At 41.0% G+C, this 25107-nt stretch overlaps 1 protein-coding gene across 1 annotated transcript in view; it reads left to right on the forward strand.

Moving 5' to 3' along the window:
• Positions 1-25107, forward strand: part of SRPK2 (SRSF protein kinase 2) — a 128173-nt gene that overhangs the window by 79852 nt on the left and 23214 nt on the right. The window contains exons 3-10 of the mRNA XM_007468983.1: positions 6761-6869; positions 7588-7675; positions 7891-7978; positions 10355-10461; positions 17934-18099; positions 19246-19271; positions 20724-20970; positions 21569-22051. Of these exons, the coding sequence (XP_007469045.1) occupies positions 6761-6869; positions 7588-7675; positions 7891-7978; positions 10355-10461; positions 17934-18099; positions 19246-19271; positions 20724-20970; positions 21569-22051 (1314 nt within the window). The remainder of the gene's footprint in view (positions 1-6760; positions 6870-7587; positions 7676-7890; positions 7979-10354; positions 10462-17933; positions 18100-19245; positions 19272-20723; positions 20971-21568; positions 22052-25107) is intronic.

The following is a 25107-nucleotide window of genomic DNA, read 5'->3' on the forward strand; positions in this document are numbered from 1 at the left end:
GCTTTACCACCACATGGCATGCAGGACCGCGTGGTCTTAGCTCCCCGACCAGGGATCGAACCCGTGTCCCCTGCAGTGGAAGCCCGGAGTCTTAACCACTGGCCCACCAGGGAAGCCCCTGGCTTTTTATATTTAGCATTATTATTAATGTTTCTAATGAGGTGCCCATGATCTAAATTTTACTTTAAATTACTAATCAGGAGAATAGTGTTTTCTTAATTTCAACATTTTTAGTTGATGTCCTCAAGCAACATATTTTCCACAGCTGTTAAGTGTGATGTGGCTGTCAAACATTAGCAAGTTTATGCGTGATAAAATTTTAAAGCAGTAATTTATTTTCATATGTTTTGTAACCTAAATTATGGTTACTAAAGAACGGTTGTAAAATTTTGTTCATGAAGGTCAGTTACAATAGATTCTTAGGTATCTTTGACAGACAAACCATTTCCAACTGCTTATCTTGTACTGGGAAAATAGATACTACTTAATGGCGGTTTTAATTTTATTTCAGTTTTTCTCTATTCATTCACAACGCCATACAATTAATCCATACTTTAATCCTAGTCAGAAGCGATAGCACAGCGTCCCGTGTTGCTGCCTTAAATGACACCCTGAGTGCCACGAGCCTAGAGTGGGCCCTGAGCAGGCTTCTCATTTCAGCTTCCCCTTCAACCTTTTCAGAGTTCGTTGCGGAGCGCTTGGGGTCCCGCCCACATGCGTTTTCCAGTCGGGCTGCAGGGCCTCTCTCTCCTGCCCCCCAGCGGTTGGAGCTGGTCTCCGCCACACCTTTGGAACGAGTAAGAAAGAGGCAGGTTAAAAATAACGTTCTTCTTTATTGTGGAAATTCTCAAACGTAAAGTAGTTTTGAAGGGATAATATAGGGAATTACTGCATTTCATCTATTTTAGCATTGTTGAGGAATGACTTACATTTTCTCTTAATTTACTTTATTATATACATGTGTGATGTATATGCATTTTTCTTTTGCTGCATTACCTAAAAAGAAGTTAAAACATCATGACATTTTACTTCCCAAATTCTCAGCAAACATCTAAGAAAAAGTGCATTCTCCTATTGTGTAACCAGGATATCATTGTGTTACACCGAAGAAAATGCATTATTCTGTAACGTCATCTAAAATTCCTTTCTTATTTAAATTTACCTAATTGTCTTAAGAAATGACTTTTACACGTTTTTTTCCTTTTTAAATTTAGGACAATTAGCATTTACCCATTACATTGATTATTATGTTTCTTTAATCCTTTTACTTTTTTTTTTTTTGGCCTCACTACACAGCTTGCAGGATCTTAGTTCCCTGACCAGGGGTTGAACCCAGACCACAGCTGGGAAAAAAAACGCCGAGTCCTAACCATTGGACCACTGGGGAAGTCCCATTCCCATCTTTGGTTAGATTTATTCCTAAGTGTGTGTGTGTGTACAGACTTTTTTTTTTTTACTTTATTTATTTAGGCTGCACCAAGTCTTAATTGTGGCACACAGGATCTTTAGTTGTGGCATTCAATTTCTTAGTTGCAGCGTGTGGGATCTAGTTCCCTGACCAAGGATCGAACCCGGGCCTCCTACATTGGGAGCGTGTGGAGTCTTAGCCACTGGACCACCAGGGAAGTTCCCTAAGTGTGTGTGCGTGTGTGTGTGTGTGTGTGTATTTTATGTATATATATATTTTTTATATACATTATATATATATATATATTTTTTTTTTTTTTGGCTGTGCTGGGTCTTCATTGCTGTGTGCGGGCTTTCTCTAGTTGCAGCGAGCAGGGGCTGCACTTTGTTGTGGTGCATGGGCTTCTCAGTGCCATGGTTTCTGTTGTGGAGCACGGGCTCTAGGTGCGCAGGCTTCAGTAATTGTGTCACGCGGGCTCAGTAGTTGTGGCCTACGGGCTTAGTTGCTCCGTGGCATGTGGGATCTTCCCAGACCAGGGCTCGAACTGTGTCCCCTGCATTGGCAGGCAGATTCTTAACCACTGCGCCACCAGGGAAATCCCTAAGGTCTGTTTTTAAGATTTCAGTTTCACATTGTTTATTGCTGGTATGTAGAAATACAGTTGATTATTATATCTTGAGCTTATATCCTGCTACTCTCTTCACTCGTTAGTTTTAGTAGCTTTTTTGCAGCTTACTTAAGCTTTTTTATGTAGACGATCAGATTGTCTATGAATAGAGAGGTATGTTACTGAGTGCAAGTTCATGTCCCCGACACACAGTGAGGCCAGTCAAGCAGAAACGTCGAGTTTGAGAAACCTTTCAAGTAGAGAAAGGTTTATTGCAGGGCTGAGCAAGGAGAACAGGTGGCTCAAGCTCAAAAAACCCCCAAACTCCCTGAGAAATTTCAGCAATGCATTTTTTAAAGGAAAGGTAAGGAAGGGGCGTCCCAGGGTATGTGATCAGCTCATGCACAGTTCTCTGATGGGTTGATGATGATCACTCCTTAGGCGGCAGAAGGTCTGGGGGCTACCTGCTCATGATCATCAGGTGGTTAATTTCTAACATTGGTTGGTGGTTTTAGCATCTGAAAAACTCAGGAAGTATGCATGAGATACTATTATCTGGTACTTCAGAGAGGAGCTGCTGCAGAGGATATGGGGGAGGGGTCTGTCTTGGGAAGGCCCCATAGGCTCTTGCTCAGCTATGGATAGTTCTTCTTACTTTCCACTCTGGATACCTTTTTATTTATTTATTTTGTCTGATTGTGCTGACTAGAGCTTCCAGGCCAGTGTTGAATAGGAGTAGGGAGAGCAGGCATACTTACCTTGTTCCTGATCTTAGGTGGGGAAAGCATTCAGTCTTTCACCATTAGGACTGATGTTACCTGTAGATTTTTCATAGGTGTTCTTCTAGTCCTGCTTTGTTGAGAATTTTCATTGGGAATGCGTGTTGGATATCGTGAAATGTCTTTTGTATGTTTGTTGATCTGCTGTATAGTTTTTCTTTTTTTTAGTGTTAATTATGGTGAATTACATCTGTTGATTTTTTAATGTTAAACAAGTTTTCATTCTTGGAATAGACCCCACTGGTCATGATGTATTATCCTTTTTATATGTTGTTTAATTTGAAACATCACCATCAGAGGGCTAAGAAACTAGGTTCAGTGAAAGAAAATGTTACTTAATATTTTTTGCTAGAAAATAGAGACTTTGCTGAAAATTCTTCCAGACTGTTTGTCTGTGAGAGAGTTCTGAACTTTCAATTTACTGTTCAAATTGAACCTGTTTTTTTCTCAGCAAGGAAAAGGGAGTCATCTTTATCTTGGCCAACAGTTTCCCCAAAACAGCTAAGAAGGATAGTTTCAGAATTGTCTTCTTTGAAGCCTTATAAATGGTATAGGTAGAGCTTTAGTTATAGTTCTTTTGGGTGTGCTTGGGAGATAGGAGTCAGAGTGAACTTAAAAATTGCTTAACAGTCCATTCTTGCTCTCATGTATTTGTAATCCAATCTAACATTTACTTTTTAAGAATAAAAGGAAAACTTTGGGGACTTCCCTAGCAGTCCAGTGGTTGGGATTCTGCACTTTTACTGCCGAGGGCGTTCGTTCAATCCCTGGTCGGGGAGCTAAGATCTTGTAAGAGTTGTGGCGCAGCCAAATTAAAAAAAGAAAAAGAAGAAAACTTTTAAGTGATAAATCATGATTTTTATATTAAATAGTATAAGTAGTGAGGTACAATTGTAACAACCAAAGCCCTAAGTCAAGGTAGTCCTCAACTGCTGGACCCTTCCTGGTTCTCTGCTTGATGCCATCAGCAGGGTCCTTCTGTGGCACTGCTGTTGTCCTGTGCTTCTGTACTGACTGATGGTGAAGAAGCGGAAGGAGGGGGCCTGGTCTAGTCTTTGGCTGGTCTTAGAATTCCTTTTGTGTGGACAGTGTTGTGGGCCACAGGGTATCCTCTGCTAATAGCCATCGTGGCATGTGTTGTTTGCTAATTTGAGGGAATTGGAGAAGAGTATCCGTTTTCTCTTAATTCCCTGGATGTTGAAGCGGTTGGTTGGTGTGGTCTGCCGTGGGGAGATGTGCTCCGCCCTCTGGCAGCCTGAGTGTTAGTTACTGTTCTTGGAGAAGCGATTGAAAAATGTTCGGAAAGACTGTCATTTCCTGTAGAAATCTGGGGGTTAGGATGTGACAGTATATGGACTGCAGATTTGAAACTGTGTACGTCAGATTTTCAAAATAAAAATTAGGATATGTTTGGGACTTCCCTGGCAGTCCAGTGGTTAAGACTCCACACGTCCAATGCAGGGGGCGTGGGTTCAGTCCCTGGTCTGGGAAATAAGATCCTGCATGCTGCTCGGCAAGGCCAAAAAATAAGTAAATAAATAAAAACCAACTTAGTATATGTTTAGTGCTTTCAGTTGTTTTTATATTTGTGTTTAAGTTTTACTTTTATGCACCTCTTGTTAGTTGGCCTATTTTCTGGCACAGTATTCTCAGTGTGAGGGCTCTTGAAATAACTGGACTAAGTAATTTCTTTTGTTCAACTTTCAGTCCCGTTGAGAAAAGGAACGGCTGTTCTTATGCTGTGATTACACTGGAAATAGTGCTTGTCTATCTTAGCTCACATGTACACACTCTGGCTGTTCAAGAATTCAAATCTGAAACATAAAATAGCGGTACAGGTTTCTTCTCTTTATGCATAATTAAATTAGTTTTAAATTTAGAAACCTTCATGTTAGCAGTAATATGCAATTAAGTGGTAAGTAGCTTTCAATTAAACTATGAAGTGTTCCTGTTTAGTAAGACCAGGAAATGGTCTTCTGGGTATTAAAAATGGAGTGCATTTCTTACTGGTGCACAGAGTGTGGTGGTCTTTGGAGTCAGACCCAGTTTGCAGCCCTGAACTGACTACTTACTATCTCTGAGACTTTTGCCCACTTCAGCAGTGTAGAAATAATAACACATGTTGTAAGAAACAGTAGACGTGAGTGTTTCCTAAATATTTTGTGCTGTGAAATGTGGCTAGCTCCTTGAAGAAATGGTTTTGTGAGCAGACCTGTCTGGAATGTGTAGCATCCTGTTTTCTTGGAGGTTCCCACTGTGTGTTAAGACACTGGGCTCTGAGAACCACTTTGGTCAAGAAATCTGCTTGCTTTGTTCAGCTAAGCATTTCCCAGGCAGAACTTCTCCCTTCTTCCTTCCCCGCCCCTGCTCCCTCCCCTTGTGGGAAGTCTGCAGCATGTTTCAGTTTACTTTTGTTTCATGAATCCTGGTTTTGAAAAGAACGTGCCTAGCACAGTATCCCGAATTTTACTTGAATAATGGTCGATTTCTTTTCATCCTTTTCATTGTTAATTTGAATGATATAAACACTGTTGTGAACTCAGAGCCCACTTTCGTTTTGGTTTAGCCTTGTATGTAACTAATAAGCCCTTTTCTCTTCCAGTTTTATTGAGATGGAATTGACTTAAGCACTGTGTGAGTTTAAGCAGTACAGCCTAACGACTTGACATCTATATATTGAGAAATGAATACCACAATAAGTTTAGTTAACACCCATTCATTCATTTAATAATTTGCTATATTTTATTCCTAATTTACTATTTCAGTTCATGTCTTTTGCCCAAATTGTTGTTACAGACTTTGATATTAAAATCCAGGGGAAAAGCAAGTGTGGTATGAGAGTAAGAATCATAGAAAGTTAGTATCTGGTCAAATTCCTGCTTTACTAATTCAACACAGTTTAAATATTCATCAGCATTCATAATACTTCTTGAACTGCTACTCCTGGCCCTCTGTTAGATATAGTGGAGGATGTGATTTAGATGCTTCCTGCTTTGAGCCTCTCAACACTAGGTACGAAGCATTCATGTCTTTCTTGAGTGATTTGTAAGAATTCTGCAGAGGCAAAAAGTGAGAATATTTTTGCAATAAATAGAGCAATAGATGTTAAAGAATGAAATGTAGAAAAGTATTTTTTTTAAGGAAATAATTGGAAGAGATATAGAACAAATAAAGTAAAATAGAGATAAAAAGAATAAAAGAGTAATTTTATATCCAGAGATGTTTGCTGCTAACATCTTATCTTCCCAGACTTTTTCTTGTGTGTTTCACAAAAAATTGTATCATATTACGCATGCTACTTTGTACCCTGCTTATTTTGTTGACGATGTCAAGTGAAGGTCTTTTAGATGCCTGTGAAGCGTCCTTACCTCCCCAAGAGTCAACCTTAACACTGGGTGCTCTCTCTCTCTTGCTCTCCAACCTGTATCCTGGCAGGAGCTTTAGGCTGAGGAAGAGTGGTGAGAGTAGCAGGTTCTTTTGGTGGGTAAAGTGTCATATATTATATAATTCCTTGTTGGCTATGCATAAACTCTTGGTGTATGCACAACTCTGCGGAGTCCACATCGGTGAGTTGTGTTATACTGAGCCCGAAAGATTTGCATTTAACTTGTTGCTTAGAAGAAAAAAGATTGTTTAGAAATGTCAAGAGCTAGAATATACATATTATGTACAGCTAGACTTACAGATAAAACCTCCAGTTATTGTTACAGCGTGCTAGGTGGTTCATTGCTTTTCTAAGTTAAATTTTAAAAAAAACAAGCCTAAAAGAAAGACATAGGGGGCATTTTTCTCTTGATGAAAGGTAGTCTTGAAAAAATGTTGTATTATTAAACATGTGTTTAGATCTGATTTTTTATTATTTAGAGTTTTATTTAATGGTATCAGGAACTGACAAGGAAGAACGAGTTTCCATTACTAGTTTTCTGAAATTTAATTTTTTTCTTTCTTTCTTTTAAATAATAAAAGGTGGCTATCATCCAGTGAAAATTGGAGACCTCTTCAATGGCCGGTATCATGTTATTAGGAAGCTAGGATGGGGACACTTCTCTACTGTCTGGCTGTGCTGGGATATGCAGTAAGTGTTCCTTGTCATTCGTGCTTTTGATTCCTGATCTGGTTCAACATCTTTATTTTACAACAAGCTAAGGCTGAGGAGCACACCTGCTTCTGTTGTGGCATGTAAAGTGCACAGCCCTGCCCCACCCCAGACTTTCCCCTCTCACTTTGAAGTTCATTTGCCTGTCATCTTTAAATATTAATTTTCTTCTGCCTTTATATCTGAGGCTTATTCATTGTAATTGTGCTACACTCGGGTCATATTGTTTTTCTAGTAATTCATCCATACCAGAAAAACATTCAAATATAAAATAATAATGTTTAGGCCTTTCCAGTCAGTGGTTTTCGACTCTTTTTGAAAGCCATGACCCATAATATGAAACTGCATCCTTAGAGTACACGTACACATGTGTAGTGTGTGTGTGAATTGAAACAAAAGTGTTATAATACTTGATCTTAACCATATGTGATGAACTCTGACATCTATCTAGTCTACTTGATTTTTATGAGGACAAAACAGAAACACAAAGCAAAGAAGAGATTGATACATGAACCCACTGCTTTACTGTAACCCCACAATTTGAAAAGTACTATTTTAAAGGAAAGCTTATTGGAAGTCGCTATTTATTGGAGTTTATTAGAGTTCATTATGATGTCTAGTTTATTAGTCTAGTTTATTAGAGTTATTATAAATGATCACTTCTGTTAAAATTTTTTTAAATGCATTTTTTTTTAAGGGGAAAAAGATTTGTTGCAATGAAAGTTGTAAAAAGTGCCCAGCATTATACAGAGACAGCCTTGGATGAAATAAAATTGCTCAAATGTGTAAGTACTACAAAAATGTGAATGATATCAGAAAGGTTAATGACGAAATTTCACGGAGGGATTTTTCTGGGTTTTACTAAATTAATTGAATTTATTATTTGTAAGTTCAGATAATGGATCTTTTATTTTTTACAACATTTATTAAACATTGGTACAATGGAAATGACTTTCAGTCTTAAACACTTCTGTTCTTGAATTCATTTTTCTCTCTATAGGTTCGAGAAAGTGATCCCACTGACCCAAATAAAGACATGGTGGTACAGCTAATCGATGACTTCAAAATTTCAGGCATGAATGGAATACGTATCCTTTCTGATGGTTCTGTTGCTTCCTAATGGCTGAATTATACTCTAGTTTTTCTTTTTACTTTCAAAAAGTGGAAATATTTTAAGCCCTGTTTGCTGTTTCGCTCTCCACATGCAGCCTCTAGCGTCTTCATGTTATATGATTCTTGAAAGGTGAAAGTTTCTTAGTTATAAGGTGAATTGTTCCTTTTGCTTTTTGAATAGGGAGGCCTTAGTTCTGATTCTGGAAAAGAAGTGTGTCTTACAAGTGGAGCAAGGGCATCTCATGACCTCCCTTTCTCTTTTGAGGATATCAGTTTTAATTGGGCTGCTGTTATATTGTTTGCATGCTTAGTAGTTTTGGGGGAGGGAGGGCTCAGGAGGAAGTGAATGGGGGTAGTGTGGAAGGAGCTCTTATCTTTACCCTCCTTCTGCCCAGGGCATTGGTAAAGGACAGCCCCAGGGGTCGCAGTGACAGCAGAATAACCTGTAGCTCAGAGCTTTTGGCCCAAGTGGAGAGAAGAGATAATGCCTTTAGTTTCCAGAATGCTGTTTCCATATTTTAGTGTTGGATCCTCTGAGATAGCCCTGTATGGGCCTGATCTAAGCAATACCTTCATTCCCCGAGGGTCAGGAATACCGAACCGTGTATTCATTATCTTGTGACTGGTGAGTGCCAGGTGTGTGTCAAGAGCTAGGCTCTTCTCCTCCTTCCTCATCTTTTATTCTTTCCTTTATCATGTTTGGAACAGATCCAACATTTTGATATTTGACCTGTTCAAGCTCCAGAACCTGAGGACAAAGCCTTCTCCCAGCTTACACCCCAGAATGACAGCCTGTTTCTGCATCTACTAAGACTTAATCCCATAGGGAAGCACTTTCTTCACACCCTGTGTATTTGAGGAGGTTTCTATATTTCTTCTAGAGATCGGATTTGAGGATACTAGCAAGTTCTGGTGACTGCTGATGTTACCTCACCCTTTGCCTCAAGACCCTTTCTGATAGCTGCAAAGTACATTTTCCCCTCTTGATCGATAGAAAGATAGAGCTGGTCCTTCTCTGCCCCTGGTCTCCAAGTGAGCCTGTTTGTTTATGTGCAGGCAGGGTAGCCCTTCCTCTTGCATCAGATCTGGGAGGCAGTTCTTAAGACAGCTGATAGAGGGTTTCTTTGGAGAAAACACCTGATTTGTAGGTAAATGGAGGGTTTTTTTTGATATATATTGAATACATTCCAGTGGCTATTTCTACTGTTAAGTAGTCCAGATTTGTCAATGCTTTGAGAACACTCAGGTCATAATTTAGAAGCCTTGGGCTTCGGCTCTATGCCTGCTACTGACTTTAGACCTTAGTTGCCATTTTTTTAATGAGCTTGGGGAATAGAAAGGAACTTCTGGCTTTAGATCATCTGTGCATAAGTCTGTAGCACATATGCTGTCCAGTGTCATAGAAATATTTTTCTTATTTTTATTAAAGATATTTAAAGCAATAGTTACTATGATGATGTGGTAGATCCAGATACTGTAAAAAATATTAACTCATCTGACCTTCTTATAGGCCTGTATATAGGTCTCCAGGGCTGAACAAAATATTCTCAAAGGGTTTCAGAGCCATTTAAAATCTTTCTGTGTGAATGACGTGAATATATTTATATGAGGGAATTTGGTGGCTCACAGTTCTGGAGGGTCAGTGGTTGACTAGAATTTCTATTAAAAAGCAAAACAAAACAAAACCCAGATTCCTGAGATTTCATTATTATAGGTTGGTCTTAATGGCCATGCCATGTCTTGTGATCATACATTCTTAAAAACTTAAAAAGTTAAAATTGATCTAGTGACCCAGTGAAAGATACTGTTGAAGGAAAAGATTAAATGTCTTCACTGTGTTTGGTAAATTTCTGTTTTATAAAGTGTTTTATGTGACGTATAGGGTAGAAATTTAGGTAGGCAGGCAGGACACTTAAGGCGGGAGAGTTCTCTATTATTTTCCTCATCAGTTTCTGTGAGGTTTCAGTCCTGCTCATTTCCGTTAAGGCTGATTGTCAGAAGAAGTGTGCTTGAGAGTGTGGGTAAGTGTGGGGTTGAGTCATGACTCTGCCACCTTTGGGTGGTGTCAGGCAGGAGGGTTCTTTAAAATCCCCGAAGTTTACTCTCCTCGTTCCTTATGTTGTTATGAGTACACATTAAATCATATACGGCACATGGTAGGTACTTAGTATGTGTTAGATCTTTCTATTTAGGTGAGGAACAGCAAATGACCACTTTTGGTATTATTGATAGTATTGAAGTTGTATTTTATAAAGAAATAATTGTTTTGCCAAGTGCCACAATGATGCTGCTTTTAGTAATTCCATCACTGCAGGAAATGTGTCCAGAAATGATCCTTAACCCTGTCCCAGATGTCTGCATGGTCTTTGAAGTGCTTGGCCACCATCTCCTCAAGTGGATCATAAAATCCAACTACCAAGGCCTCCCAGTACGTTGTGTGAAGAGCATTATTCGACAGGTGAGGCTTATGACGGCAGCCCCCAGCTCCCAATACCTAACTGGCTAGCCTTTCAACACGAATTCCTGTCTTAAAAAAAAAAAAAAAAAAAAGGCATGCACGGGCTTCCCTGGGGGGCGAGGGGGTGGCGGAGCGGCTGGGCGCGTGAGGCACGGCCGCTGAGCCTGCGAGTCCGGAGCCTGTGCTCCGCAACGAGAGAGGCCAACAAGGGAGAGGCCAAGTGAGAGGCCCGCGTACCGCAAAAAAAACAACAACGAACCAAAAAAAGCATGCACAAACACATATATATCTCTCCAGTTTTAGAAATAAATACATATATCACAGTGCATAACATTTTGAACTTATTAAATCAATTTTGTATTTAGTTAATGATAAGCCATTCTGTCTTGTAAAGGGAGTAATATGTAAACGTCAAGCATATATTTCTTTTGGCATATGGATCTTTTTTCAGGTAAGTGATACAGTAAAATGAGAAATTGTTTTATCCAGTATCATTACTACGAAATGTCCCACTTAGTTCCTTAGAAAATAATACAGAAAAAAACATATAATGTATTGTGTTTATTTGCTATTTCTAAGTATTTGGATGAAGGATAAATGGAAGGTAATTTAAGGAATGTTTAAGTTATATATGGAGTATTGTATTTGTACTTTGTTCAATTGCCTTTTGACAATAGAAAACCTTCCGTTAGTGTGTGGTTCGGTGTTGATGCTGCAGCAGATATTTATAGAATGGAAGTATACACATATGGAAGATTTCCTTCTAATTAGAAATGTTTACTAGATTCAGTTTTCTGCATGGAACATACCAGTCTTTGACTCATTGCCCTTAGAGCCTAAATTAGGAAAGTTGCAGATACGCTTTATTCTGGATTACCTATTCTGATATAATGGATAATTACCATGCATATTTCTGCAGAGTAAGTAATATCAGGGAGGTTGCTTGGTTTGCTTGAGAAGAGGACTAGTTGGTTTGGAGCCCATTCCTTGTCCCCGGGCCCAGAGCTTGAGCTAGACCTGCCTGGGGGTTCTAGACCTGAAATACAGACCTTGATCCATAATTCTTTTTTTCTTTTTTTTTTTTAATATTTATGTATTTATTTGGCTGCATTGGGTCTTACCTGCGGCACGCAGGATCTTTTGATGCGGCGAGCAGGCTTCTCTAGTTGTGGCATGCGAACTCTTAGTTGAACCACTGGAATAGAGGAAAGTGTAATGAGTACACTTAAATCTTGGCAATAGACTTAATTTCACATTCTCACTTTGGCACTTACTACTTTGTGACCCTGATCAAATTACTTCTGTAAGCCTGTGTCCGCATTTGTCACATCAGGATGATAATGCATAATTTGTGGCTTAATTGTGCAGATGAGTTTGGAGGGACTGCTGATAAAGCTTTCAGCATGGTGACCAGCACAGAGTAGCCGTCCTGTCTCCCCAGCTGCATACTCTGAGCACCGGGAGTCCCAGATCACGTGTTGTAGGTTTCACATCTCTCTGTAGCTTCCATCACATCGTAGGAAGTCAAGGAACGTTTCTGAGAGGTTAGCTTTCCCTAAATGAAAGAAGAAATGTATGTTCCTCTTATTCTTACTGTACAAAGTGGCTGACCTTTCTGTGATCTGAAGGGTTTGTAGCTAAAGGTTCCCACTTATTTTTGAAAAGTCGCAGCACAGTTGAATCACTTGCTTTTCCAGGGTTTCCTATACACTATTATCAATCTTTTGATCAGTTCTTAACTCTCCTTGTGACCTTGTGCAGGGTCCTCTCTGTGACCTCTCCTTGTGACCTTGTGCAGGGTCAGGAAGGGCCATCCTCTGGTTTCTGGTGATCGTGGTGAGGACACCCCCTTGCCTCCCCCAGGCTGCTTCTCTGGCCTCAGGCGTGGGGTATATTTGCCCCCCAGCTTTCATTTCTTTTTCTTTTAAAATCAGCTTTATTGAAGTCTATTTTATGTTTAGCTTTTATTTCTAAAGCCGAAAGAAGAAAAAGGGTGCTGTGTTGTCAGTGTTTGTTATTTGTGGTGCATTCAAGGTGTACCACAGGTGATGGGGTTTTAAAATGCTGTTGCTGTTCTTTATTATTTTTTTAATTAATTAACTTATTTATTTTTGGCTGCGTTGGGTCTTCGTTGCTGCGCACAGGCTTTCTCTGGTTGGGCAAGCGGGGGCTACTCTTCGTTGCAGTGCACGGGCTTCTCATTGCGGTGGCTTCTCGTTGTGGAGCACGGGCTCTAGGCATGCAGACTTCAGTAGTTGTGGCATGAGGGCTCAGTAGTTGTGGCAGTGGGCTCAGTAGTTGTGGCTCATGGGCTCTAGAGCACAGGCTCAGTAGTTGTGGCACACGGGCTTAGTTGCTCTGCGACATGTGGGATCTTCCCAGACCAGGGCTCGAACCCGTGTCCCCTGCATTGGCAGGCGGATTCTTAACCACTGCAACACCAGGGAAGTCCCTGTTGCTGTTCTTGAAACGTGGCCTTTATTTTCTTCTGTACTCGAAAGGGTAGCCGATATTTTACTTTTTAAAACCTTATGGTTTAATTCATTGCCCTGTCCAGAAACCTTGTGAAGAAGTGGCTGCTTGCCGTTCCGTGAAGCTTGGTAAGGGCAAGGCTCTGAATTTGGTGACTTTGCTACGATACATAGGTACAGCGTGTAGCTCTGGATTTTTGAATTATCATTAACTCTTTCTGTTGTCATGCTTGTCACTAACATTTATTATGCTCTTTCAGGCATTCACAGTTTTAAGTGCTTTCTTTGTATTACGCTGTCTATTCCTCACCACAGCTTTGTGAGGCCAGAGGTGTTCTTACCTTCACTCTGAGGAAGGTGTTAAAAGTTTTCCACAGGCCCACAGTTACTGTGGGGAATCAAGACTAGAATACAGGTGGTGCAATCCGGAATCCATGCTCTTGACTGCCGGGTAGTGTGAAATGTCTGCATAGGAAGACTGGGGAGCATTTTAAATGATAGCATGTCTTGCGAAGAGGATGCGTTCATGTCTCTGTTTGTGGAAATGGTTTACTTCTATGTTTGTGTACGTTTAGTGTTTATTTACCATTTAAATGATCTCACTGGTCCTTTTGTCAATGAATGCATTATGATCAAGCCAGTATTGTTCAGTTTTAGAATAGAAAATTAATTTTAAGCTGGTAAACATTTTTATGTTCTTGCATTTGATGGGTGTGGCAGTGCATATGATTCTGTACTCACTTGGAATTCTCCTCCTCAGAGTGTTGGGTATGCACGTCAGAAATTCGGGGAAGTCGCTCCTTCAGGGGAGTTGAGCCCCTTTCCCAGCTCATTCCTCTGTGCTTCCTCAGCGCTGGGCGCAGTGTTTCATCTTTCATCCTGACGATATTCACAAGTGAAGTACAGCTGCTGAATTTTCTCATTAGTTCTCACTCGTCAGAGTTAGAAAGAAGAAGGAGCAGAGGGCGATTTCGGGACAGAGCGGATGAGGACAGTGTGCCCTGGCTCTAGTCCTCTGTGATCGAGGCAGGTATTCGCCACACTTCTCCATTCAGTCTGGCATGTGCTCGTCTGAGCAGCTTGTAGCATTTACCTCCTGTCTGTCCTAGCGAGGAAGAGAGATCTGGTGGGTGCCTTCACTTTCCAGTAGCAAAGCTTCTGGCTTGAGGAGAGCCCTCTGCTGTCTCGCTCCACCCCTGCAAGCATCAGTGTCTCGGAGCAGTGCTGCTGGTCTGGTTCCCCACCCCACCCCACCCCCACCCCCTGGCGCTGCGTCACAAGGCCTGGCCCCGTCTGCTCGCCCTGTGTCCTTTGTTAAGGTGCCCACATTGTGACCAGAGTCAGGAGACACTGTGGACAGTTGCTGTCCTTGTGTTCCTCTGTGCATTTTAGAATTTGGGAGGAAGCTCACTGTGGGTGGCCAGCAGGCCAGGGAGGCACCTTCAAGTGAAACCTGCACATTGATTATTCCCAACTCCCTCCTTTTATGTCTGCGACAGGACCTATTTCTAGCACGCCGAGGTGGCGAAGAGCCAGTTTATGTTGTTAACACCATAACAGACAGTCTCTGACACGGTTCATAGGTGCCTAGAAAGAAACGTTAGAGACTGTGCTGACCAAGCCCTTGTTTTCTGGCTGAATTTGAGGTCAGGGAAGGGGAGCCATAGCTAGTCAGTTCCTGAACCAGAGCACGGTCTCCTGGCTCCCAGCCCGGACTCTGCCTCCAGGTCTGCACTGCTGCTGACTCACATGCAGAAAACTGGCCCCGCCTCGGTGTGTGATCTCCGTCCCCTAAGTGGGATGCAGCCCTGTCCCTGACCCCTCTGTGGCTACGCTGATGGCTGACTCCTGGTCAAGCGGATGGCAGCCCAGGGTCTCTGCAGCCTGTGCTGCCTCCTGCTGGTGAGGCTAAGTATGGTTTGTAGGCAAGAGAGACACATGCTGTGATAAGACAAGAGAGGCAACAGAGGTCTGTCCTGGGGCATGAAGCTTGCTTGATTCATTGATTTTTTTTTCATGATCATCATTATTCAGTGTAAATGGTTGTAAGATTGCCCATCATTATTTGATTCTGGATTCTGGGGTGCTTAATTGCTTTAAGTTCGCTGGCTGTGAACAGAAATACTGTTTTTGAACATAAACCATTCTTCTTATAGCTAAAGATTTTTTAAAAAATATATTAGTCTAGAATTAAAAGGATCAGAGTTTTATCAGGTAGAGCCCATTCATATTATAGATGGGAGAAATGAGACCCAGAGAAATTTAATAAGTGACTTAGAAATTTAATGTTATGGTTATTAAGTCAGTATCAATACAAGTCTTCTGACTTAGTTCATTTCTACCATTTAGTTTGAATTTCCTGTGAGCTAGACCTTGTATTTGTGAGTTTTCCACACATTATTTCTAATTCTTAACCATATTTCTGTCTAATGGATATGTTCCCCCTTTTATAGATATGAAAACGGAAGCTCAGGCAGCTTAAGTACCTTGCCTAGGGAATGAGTGATTGAGCAGTAATACAGGAGTGGTCTGAGTCCCAAGGTCGTGATTTAACAGTGCGCCACGCTGTCTCTTAACTGTTTCCTTTAAGATTTGTGTTATCTTAATTGACTTAATTTATCCCGGTGATAGTCTGTTCCTTATGTTCATTGTCAGACACAAGCTGTGCTTCTTGAGGAAGGTTAACCCAGTTGAGTGCAACAGCCAGTATTAAAAATCTGGAACCTTAAATTCTTACTGAAAACACTTTGCTCCTCTCAAGTGCCTCATTGTCATTGGAATTCATTTAACACCTTTGGATACTGGATCACATTAACTCTTACCTGAGTAGCTTCTCACACAGTAAAACAACCTAAGAACTATGAAAGAACTAAGGTGGAAAGTTAGGAGCAACTTGTGCATGGGTGGTGGTGAAAAGATATTTTTGGAAAGATGCTGACATTTTGAGTTAATATTTGATGATTGAAATGAAGTTTCAGCTGGAATAATTTAAAACAGTTTCTAAAAACTCTTAATTCCTTTTACTCCCGCAGGCTGGAAGTCATCAGTGTACCTGTCCATTAATTTCTTGTACTTCTCATAATTTCTCTTGTTATTCAGATATAAAAACTCCACATGATATTTCAGTTTGTTGAGAGAAGATACGGGAATGCCAGTGAATAACATACAGGCTCGTTGGATTGTGTTCCCTTCAGGATTTTAACCTTATTCTCTATGGAAATATATAATGATCTCTTTCTTCCTATTGGTTCTTTGGCATTTTAAACATAATTTAAATATATTCTAATCGAAGTATTATCTAAAACATTCAATATTAATTCTAAGGTAAAAAGTCAAGGCCCAGTGGAGACAGGGAATTTCTATTGCTATGTGTCAAACATCTAGAAGGGTGTATGGTCTGTTACAGGAGCTCAACTGTTGTTCAGTCAGTGAAGTCATGTAAAAGTATTTCCAAGGAAAAGTTTTCTTTAGGTATGTGTGGGGATTTTCATCTTGTTTAAGGGACAGGTCTCCCTTTCATTTTCTTCTGAAACCTCTTTACCTTGACTCACTAATGTTTTGTCGTCTGTTAAGATTGTTTAGCCAGGAACTCAAGGTAGACAGGAGCATTGGGTTTTTTGCTGAGAACTTGTCAGAGCTGATTGATACTATATATCTTCTGCTTGTCTTTTTCTCACTTCCTTGCCTAGTGTCGTCAAGGCCCCTAAATGACTTAAAATGTTTGAATGAGGATGTTTATCAAATGTTAACGTTTATTGAGCTTGTAGAGTTTCTGATGTATGGGAACATGAACTGTATTTTTTAAATATTTTTTTCCTTATGGAAAGAATTGAAACAATTCCCCTCTAATGGAAATAATTCCAGAAAAACTTTGGCCTTGCATTTAGGTCACCATACTCTGTAATTTTTGTGATATATATGATATGCATATGATATATATAGTAAGTACATGAGTATCTTGGCTTAGCATTTTCTTTTAGTTCAGTGCTATAGTGTTGCCTGGATACCAGGGCTATTTAATCCTCCTTTCCTGCAATATTAAAAATGTACACACATCATTAGGCATTATGGGAATGCAGATCAATGAGATACACACTTCACACCCAGTAGGGTGACTAAAATAAAAAGACAAGTATTGGCCATGATGAAAAAATTGGAATCCTCGCACGTTGCTGATTGGAGTGTAAAATGGTGCAGCCATAGTATAGAACAGTTTGGCAGCTCATTGAAAGGCTAAATATAGAGCTACCGTATGACCCAACGACTGCACTCCTAGGCATATACCCAAGAAAAATAAAAAACATATGTCCACACAAAAACTTGTACATGAATGTTCATAGCAACATTATTTATAATAGCCATAAAATGGAAACAACTCAAATATTCATCAAGTGAATGAAATGTGGTATTTTCAATGGAATATTATTTGGCATTTAAAGAAATGCGGTACTGATACATGCTACCCTTGGATGAACCTTGAAAGTACTGTGCCAGTTACAAAAGACCCCTCTGTATCATTCCACTTATATAAAATGTCCAGACCCAGCAAAGTAGATTAGCGGTTGCCTAGGGCTGGAGGAGTTGGGAGGAGAGGGGGAGTGACAGCCAATGGGTGTGCAGTGTTTTCTTCTTTGTGTGATGAAAATGTTCTAAATTAGATAGTGGTGGGGGCTGTACATCTAGAAACCATTGAATGGTACCTTTAAAAGGGTGAATTGTGTGACATGTAAATTATACCTCACTGAAGTTGTTATTTAAAAGAGTATATGTATAGATGCATTTGCTTGCATGAGCTTAAATTATCTCCAGGGTGATACACATTGCTTGCTTCTGGGAAAGAGCTGGGTTCCTCTGGGGGCCGGGGTGGGAGGGAGATTTTTACTAAAACCCTTTGTATCCATTGTATTTTGTACCTTGTAATGATTTTAACTATTTTACAAACAAATGTTAAATAATAAAGGTATCGATAAGTCATCTCCTCTCTTGATTTCACGTGATCAGGTCCTTCAGGGGTTAGACTATCTACACAGTAAGTGCAAGATCATTCATACTGACATAAAGCCGGAAAACATCTTGATGTGCGTGGACGATGCATATGTGAGAAGGATGGCAGCCGAGGCCACCGAGTGGCAGAAAGCGGGCGCTCCTCCTCCTTCGGGGTCTGCAGGTGAGGGCTGAGCCAGCTTTGTTTCAGTCTGTGCGGGGCATTGAGAGCCTGCCAGGTTGTACACTGGGGGCAGTTGAGTCAGATGTGTATGTATTAGGGACTTTTGTAAGAGCCTGATGACTAGAAGCAGCTAGACCTTTTTCTTGAACAGGAAGATGCCCCAGTTAAGTTGTACTTTAATGTTTGAATTACTTTGTCCTCCCTTAAAAGGTCATTGAATTCTTACCTGCTGCTTCATCTCCTTGGAACACTGTCCTGTGTTGCCCGCTTCTCTGCAGAAGACTGTCTCTTATAGCAAGAGGTCTCATGTAGCCGACGTTCAGTCGTCAGAGTGCTTCCTTGACTCCAGTGAGCACAGCTACATCAGTCTGAGTCTAGCTGGTGGATTTAGAATTAGTTTCAAAAGACTTCAGGGTGGGAGAAGACCAGCTGACTTGAGTATTGGTGTATGTAGTTTAATTTCTGGTTTTCGCAGTGTCTTGGTGGCAGTGAAGTGTGGACGGTGCTTTCACCGTCTCTTCACGTGCTGTCTGCCCTAGTGTGTTGTCAGGCAGGCACGGGGACTGCAGGGCAAAAGCCCTCTGTCTGCCTGGGGCTCTTGGGACATGCACCACTTCTGAATCTCGTTTTCTAACATCGGGGTGTTTTTTTGATCACGGAACCATAGTCTATCAAGCTTCTGACACTGGCCAAGTCTGTTCATGTGATTTCTAGAATATTTGCCGCAGTATTGGACTTAACTTTAGTTGTATAAACTTGTGAAATAGTTTTCAAACATAGTTGTGTTAAGTGAATTGTGCATTTCATTGTCTTTAAACAAATTTGGTTGGATGACTCTTCTCCATTTCCTTATCAGTCAGTGCTTTGGGATTGTCTGTTTTTGAAATGAATGCGTATTTAATTTTAGATAAGTAAGAGAAATGACTCCATATGAACCACTATGGCTTTGCCTTTTAAGAGCCAATCATTTGTTTGAGTTGGATAAACTTTAGGTCTCTCTGATTCAGAAGTTTTAATATTTAACAGTTGTTGAAGTTGCATAGCCATTAAAAGACAGTAGTTATTTCATTTTACAGTTCAGATTACCTACATAAAGATAAGTATCTATTTCGCTCTAAATGTTCATTTTATTTTGTTTTGTTCTAGTGAGTACTGCTCCACAGCAAAAACCTGTAAGTACCTACACATATACTTATATTCACCTCCATGTCAAAAGTGACTATTCATTATTGAACTTTTAGAATTGTAACATTAGTTTTTGTTTCTTTCTGCAACAATTTTTCATTAAGGATTGTTTGGGGGAATTGGTTGTGCATTTTTTTGTTCCTTTCTCAATCACAGATGTTGTAATGTATTTTAATGTAAAAGACAGTCATGTTTATAAATGCTGGGTATCCTTGATTATGTAAGACAATGTTTTGATAAGGTGAAGTGATTTTTGGAGTTGGGGGATAATTAGAGCTGTCCCAAATTCTGTCTTTGTTTTCCTCATGCACTTCCTGGAGTGCTCTTGGCTGAGTCTGGTAAAATGTGAGGTTATAGAGATAGGGTTTTAAGAGTGATTGTTCCAAAAACACTTTATATTATTTCTGATCTGCCTCTAAGTTACCTGTTTTTCTGAAGCTGCTGTTCTGATTTTTTTACTTCCAGGTAGTAGTTAAATATGAAAGAGTATTATCTTTGTGGTCCTGTCAGAATGCTGAGGTGTGAGCAAATGAAACAAGCTGTTTGGAATTAAACCCTACCCTGGCGGAGCTAAACCAGGCTTGGTTCCAGTCGAGCATAGAATATATATATATATATATAATGTCTTGAGTTGATTGGTCATCTACAAGTTTTAAAAGATCTTTATGAACCAAAAGCTTTTGGAAGGAAATGTGCAGAACTTCAGAGTGCTGCCAGCAGCCCTCAGTTTGGAATGGAAGTCCGAGTAGGAGAGGGAGATGTAAGAATTATTCCACCTGGCCTGCTGAGTCCTGCTGTGGCTTGAGCAGCTTGTTTTGACTATTGATTCTGTGAAAGACTGGAGGCTCTCGTTGCCAGTACTTTCCAAGTCAGCTCGCCATGACTGGAGGCAGACTGAAACCATGGCTTTTTCTTTTTTCCCTTTACTTCATGTGCTCATTTTTTACAGTTCCTGCAGTCTTGGCTGTTGATGACAGCTCAGTGTGTGAGACCCAAACGCAGACAGTGCTGTTGACCAACAATGAATGAAATACACCTGATTTGGCAGGCAGTTGAGTAAGACAGTTAAGGAGAAGGGGACATTGTTACTTTATAGACAGGCAGCAGCAAATAAAACTTGCAAGAGGTGCTTCTTGTTTAAAGTCAAGAGTATCTCAGCATATTTCGTTCTTGTTAGAGTTTAAAGGGGAAAGACTTGCTGAAGGGCAAGACCTGGTAGTAGTCCCGTTACGTGATATTAGCACTGGTTTCTTTTTTTCTGGTTTTGCTGTAACCCTAACCGTGATGTGGATCTCATGTCTGGGCATGTGATTTTAATTGAATGCGACCTGAGAAAAACAGCCTGTGTTGGTATTTGCCATGCTGCCAGCACTTATGCTGTTGCATAGTGCTTTAAAAAGAGGCAAACTGACCTGTGGTATTTTCTTAACATGTTGTAGATAGGAAAAATATCTAAAAACAAAAAGAAAAAACTGAAAAAGAAGCAGAAAAGGCAGGCTGAGTTATTGGAAAAGCGCCTGCAGGAAATAGAAGAATTGGAGCGAGAAGCTGAAAGGAAAATAATAGAAGAAAACGTCACATCAGCTGTACCTTCCAATGAGCAAGATGATGAATACCACCCAGAGGTGAAACTAAAAACAGCAGGATTAGAGGAGGCAGCCGAGGGTGAGACTGCGAATGACAATGGTCAGTGGAATCTGGAGACAGGGCTGCATAGGAGCCCAGGAGCTCCCACAGTAGGGACCCGCCCGGTCAGCATGCAGGGTGACTTGGTGCTGCGCTGATGCTTCAGACAGGAGGGTGGTTCTCTCCAAGGCCTTATTGGAGAGCGTGGGGAGTTGTTTGGTACTTGCTTTGTAAAATGTGTGCCAGAAATACGTTAATATTTCAAAATAGTTTTTTTTTTTTTTAATGTCAAACGTCTGAGAAACACCATGTCTTTATCATGCTAATGATTGTCCTTCATTTTGTAATTAAGCTTTTACTTAACGGTAATGTACCCTCAGACTTCTTCTGAATAATTTATAGAGGAGAGGGTAGAAATGGAAGTACAGCTCCATTTATGCCCATTTTCCCAAAGAGCTAACTTTTTCTAGTAAGAGTAGGCCAGTTATTTAATAAATGAAAGATAAGATTTAGAGTACCTAAAGATTTTACCCTGAGAGCCAAGAGGTGTCTGCTCTGTAGCACATTCAAATTTGTCTCTTGTTGGAGGAGATAAGTGCCTACTGCACTCTGTTATGGAGAGAGACAAGTTCTCATTCTTACCCTTCAACTTTTTAAGGCGAAGCTGAGGACCAGGAGGAGAAAGAAGACACTGAGAAAGAAAACACCGAGAAAGACGAAGACGATGTTGAGCAGGAACTCGCGAACGAAGACCCTACTTGGATGGAATCACCCAAAACCAATGGCCATATTGAGAATGGCCCATTCTTACTGGAACAGCAGCTGGACGATGAAGACGATGATGAGGAAGATTGCCCAAATCCCGAGGAATATAACCTCGATGAGCCAAACGCAGAAAGCGATTACACATATAGCAGCTCCTACGAACAATTCAATGGTGAATTGCCAAATGGACGACATAAAATTCCTGAGTCCCAGTTTCCAGAGTTTTCCACATCGTTGTTCTCTGGGCCCTTAGAACCTGTGGCTTGTGGCTCTGCACTTTCTGAGGGATCCCCGCTTACCGAGCATGAGGAAAGCAGTCCATCCCATGACAGAAGCAGGACGGTTTCAGCCTCCAGCACTGGGGATTTGCCAAAAAGTAAGTGTCCCTTCCCATCAGGTGTCTGCTTTCAGTGGTCCAAGTGTCATACCCTTGACACATGCTGTGAAGGGAATTGGCTGGAGATGGTAAAGCCGTGTATGTATGCGTTAACCATTTTCATTTTATTACTTTTGTACTCTTGAATAAGTTAATGTAATTTTAAATATATTCTGTGCCACTAGGCTTTCTCTTTCTCTTTGCATATCAGGTCCCATTTCTGAGTTTTTTTCCTTCTTCCTGTCTTTAGCTAGTGATCATACATTTGCAGAAACCTTCCAAGCCTAGCATCTTACCCCTGTAGCTTTTTAGCATGTGTAGTTTAATTCAGTTTGTACTTCCACCTGACAGTGTTATATTTCGTTTTTGGTTTTTTGTTTTGTTTCGTTTCTATTCAAGGAATAATGTGCCTGCTCTTTATTTGTAGTGAGGAGGAAGTGTCTTACTTTATTTTGATAGCTGTTCTTGATTATAAGACTCTTGACATTTTAAAGGAAGCGGTGTGGGTTTAAATGTGATGATGATGTGTATATATCAAAACCTGATTTTGAGGGTGAGTGCCACATGACAGATCTCTGCCTGTGGCATGCTAGGGGACTTCTCAGTAGGCAAACCCCGGGTGTCACACACAGTTGGTCTCCATTCTGGCCCACAGTGGAAGAGCTCAGAAACCTCCTCTGCTCCCTCTGCTGGCAAGAATGTTAACACATGGTGAGTCAGTTGATGAGCTGGCGCTGCAAATAGCTCAAGATGTTCTGCAGCCCCTTTGATTCCAGTAGCTGAGAGACCTGCAAAGCCTTCTCTGTTACTCATTGGCCACAGCTAGTCATCCTAAGGATATATATATAATTTTTAATTGGACAGACACATTCTGCTCCTGTTTACCTTTACCCTGACCAGAGGGTTTGAAGGTGCTTAAGGAAATGCCTTCACGAGGAATGTAGCCTCATCTGAGGAAAAAAACACCTCTGTGTCTCCTTTACTCTCATTCTGCTCCCATATTACTGCTGACACTTTTGGTTACCAAGCGCGTGTGTGTAGGGGTGTCTCCCCACCTAAACAGTTCTCCGGCACCAGCTCGGTGTCTTGCAATTGAAGTGAAGTCTGACACTACTTGGAGATAGTGTCAGATCCCAGGGTTGAGGGCTCAGTCTCACAAGACTGTGTCGGTCTCCCCCTGCACTCCCCCCACATCCATCACAAGTCCATGTTGTCACCTGTGCTTCTGAACAATCAGCTGTAAATCAGAGGTTTCTGTGACGCTGCCCTGGGGCTGGATTAATTTGTTAGAGCAGCTCACGGAACTCAGGAAAACAGTTTACTTGCTAGATAATCAGTTTATCAAAAAAGGATGTAAGTCAGGAACATCCAGATGGAAGGGATGTGTAGGGCATGGTGTATGGGAAAGGAGGGAGGCTTTCATGCTCTTGCCAGAGACACCACCCTTCCTGCAGTCTCTCACGCATTCCTTCATATCGTGGACTCATGGATTTTTTTTTCTCTTTAATTAACACATCGAATTGTGTGTTATCATTTACAGCTTTTTTTTGAATGCCAGGATTATCCCACATTTGGTCTGTGTGAGCCCCCTCAGGTTGGCTCTTAAATCCTTTTGACAGAACCCCGTTATTCCTCAGGTGCCCCCTTGCTCTTCTAGAACCATGTGCCCAGCTTCATACTTTCCCTGCCCTAGGCTGGAGTCAGCCGTGTCTCCAAGTAATTTTTGCTATTGATATTTTTAAAATGTTTTTTATAATGTACATGATATATAGGAACAGTAATATGTAAAGTTTATAAACATGCATATATTGAAATAAGTGTTCAAACATCCTTTACTGATGGAGTAAACAGTGAAAAGGTTTAGTAATCTCAAGTGTAGCATAGTGTCTTCCCCATTTATTTTTGAGACATAATAACAAGTGTCTGTGTGAACGTGGCATGCTTGCTCATGCTTCTGTGCCTTTGCTGACGCTTTCCCTCCTGCTTGGAATGCTTCCTCCTCTTTGTTTGGGCACACCTCTTTTCTTCTGTTGGGTCCTCACTGTGTTCCCTGGCAGGTCCCAGTTCTTGTTCCCCTCTTTTCCTGCTGGTCACACTTTTCTTCACTGTGTGTTCGTTGTTCGTTTCCACTGTCTTCCTCTTCACTAGGATGTAAACGCTTTGAGAGCACTGTGTATTTCTGTCTTTGTATCCTCAGCATCTAACTCAGTGCTAAGATAAGCATTTATTGAATAATGAACCAAGAAATCAGGGATACCTGACGATATTCTTCCATTCTTCCCGTTCTCCCACCTTTGCCCATTCACAGTCAGAATTTTACTTTGTCCAAAACACATTCTGTCCCCAGCACCCTGGCTGTTGCGTGAATATTGCATCAGGGAGAAATAGGAGGTCTCTTTCTTTCATTGATCCTAGTCTCTTACTAAGCTGACCTTTTCATTGATCCAGTCATTTATTTGGAGGCACTCGGCTTGGGTTTGCAGCCTGGTCTTTGGATAACTGTGGACAGCCTCCCGCAGGGGAGGTGTTTTGTTTCCTACATGGAAGGGGTATGGTCTAGAGACTGGAAGTTGGCCACCTGGTACTACGAGAACATGAGGTGAGAGAAACATCCTTCCCTGACTTTGTGTAGATCCTTGTCGTTATAGCAGAATGGATACGTCAGGAAATAGTAGAAGAAAAGCTGGGGCCACAATGAGAAGATTGAGAAAGAACTTACATGCCAGGCTAAGGATGTGAACTTCTCCCTGGAGTAGTTTTGTAGCCGTTGAAGGTTGAGAAGAGGAGGGTTCCTCTTGGGTTATTACTGCTGGAGCTGTAGCACGTATCTGGGCTCAGCACATCTGAAGCACAAAGGCCTGGGAGCAGGGTGGTACCTGCAAGGTGTATGTTGAATCCTTTCCCCCTCACCTAGTAGTGACCCATGTCAGTGGCAGTGCTTGGCTAGGCTGCTGGAACATGACTCCACACTTTTCTCACTCCACTGTACTTCCTAGTCTGTTCCCCAAGGAACAGTCCCGAGAGGGCTTTTTTTTTTTTTTTTTTTTTTTTTTTTT

Source organism: Lipotes vexillifer, unplaced genomic scaffold (assembly GCF_000442215.2).
Source record: "Lipotes vexillifer unplaced genomic scaffold, Lipotes_vexillifer_v1.1 scaffold1002, whole genome shotgun sequence".
Classification (NCBI taxonomy): Eukaryota; Metazoa; Chordata; class Mammalia; order Artiodactyla; family Lipotidae; genus Lipotes; species Lipotes vexillifer.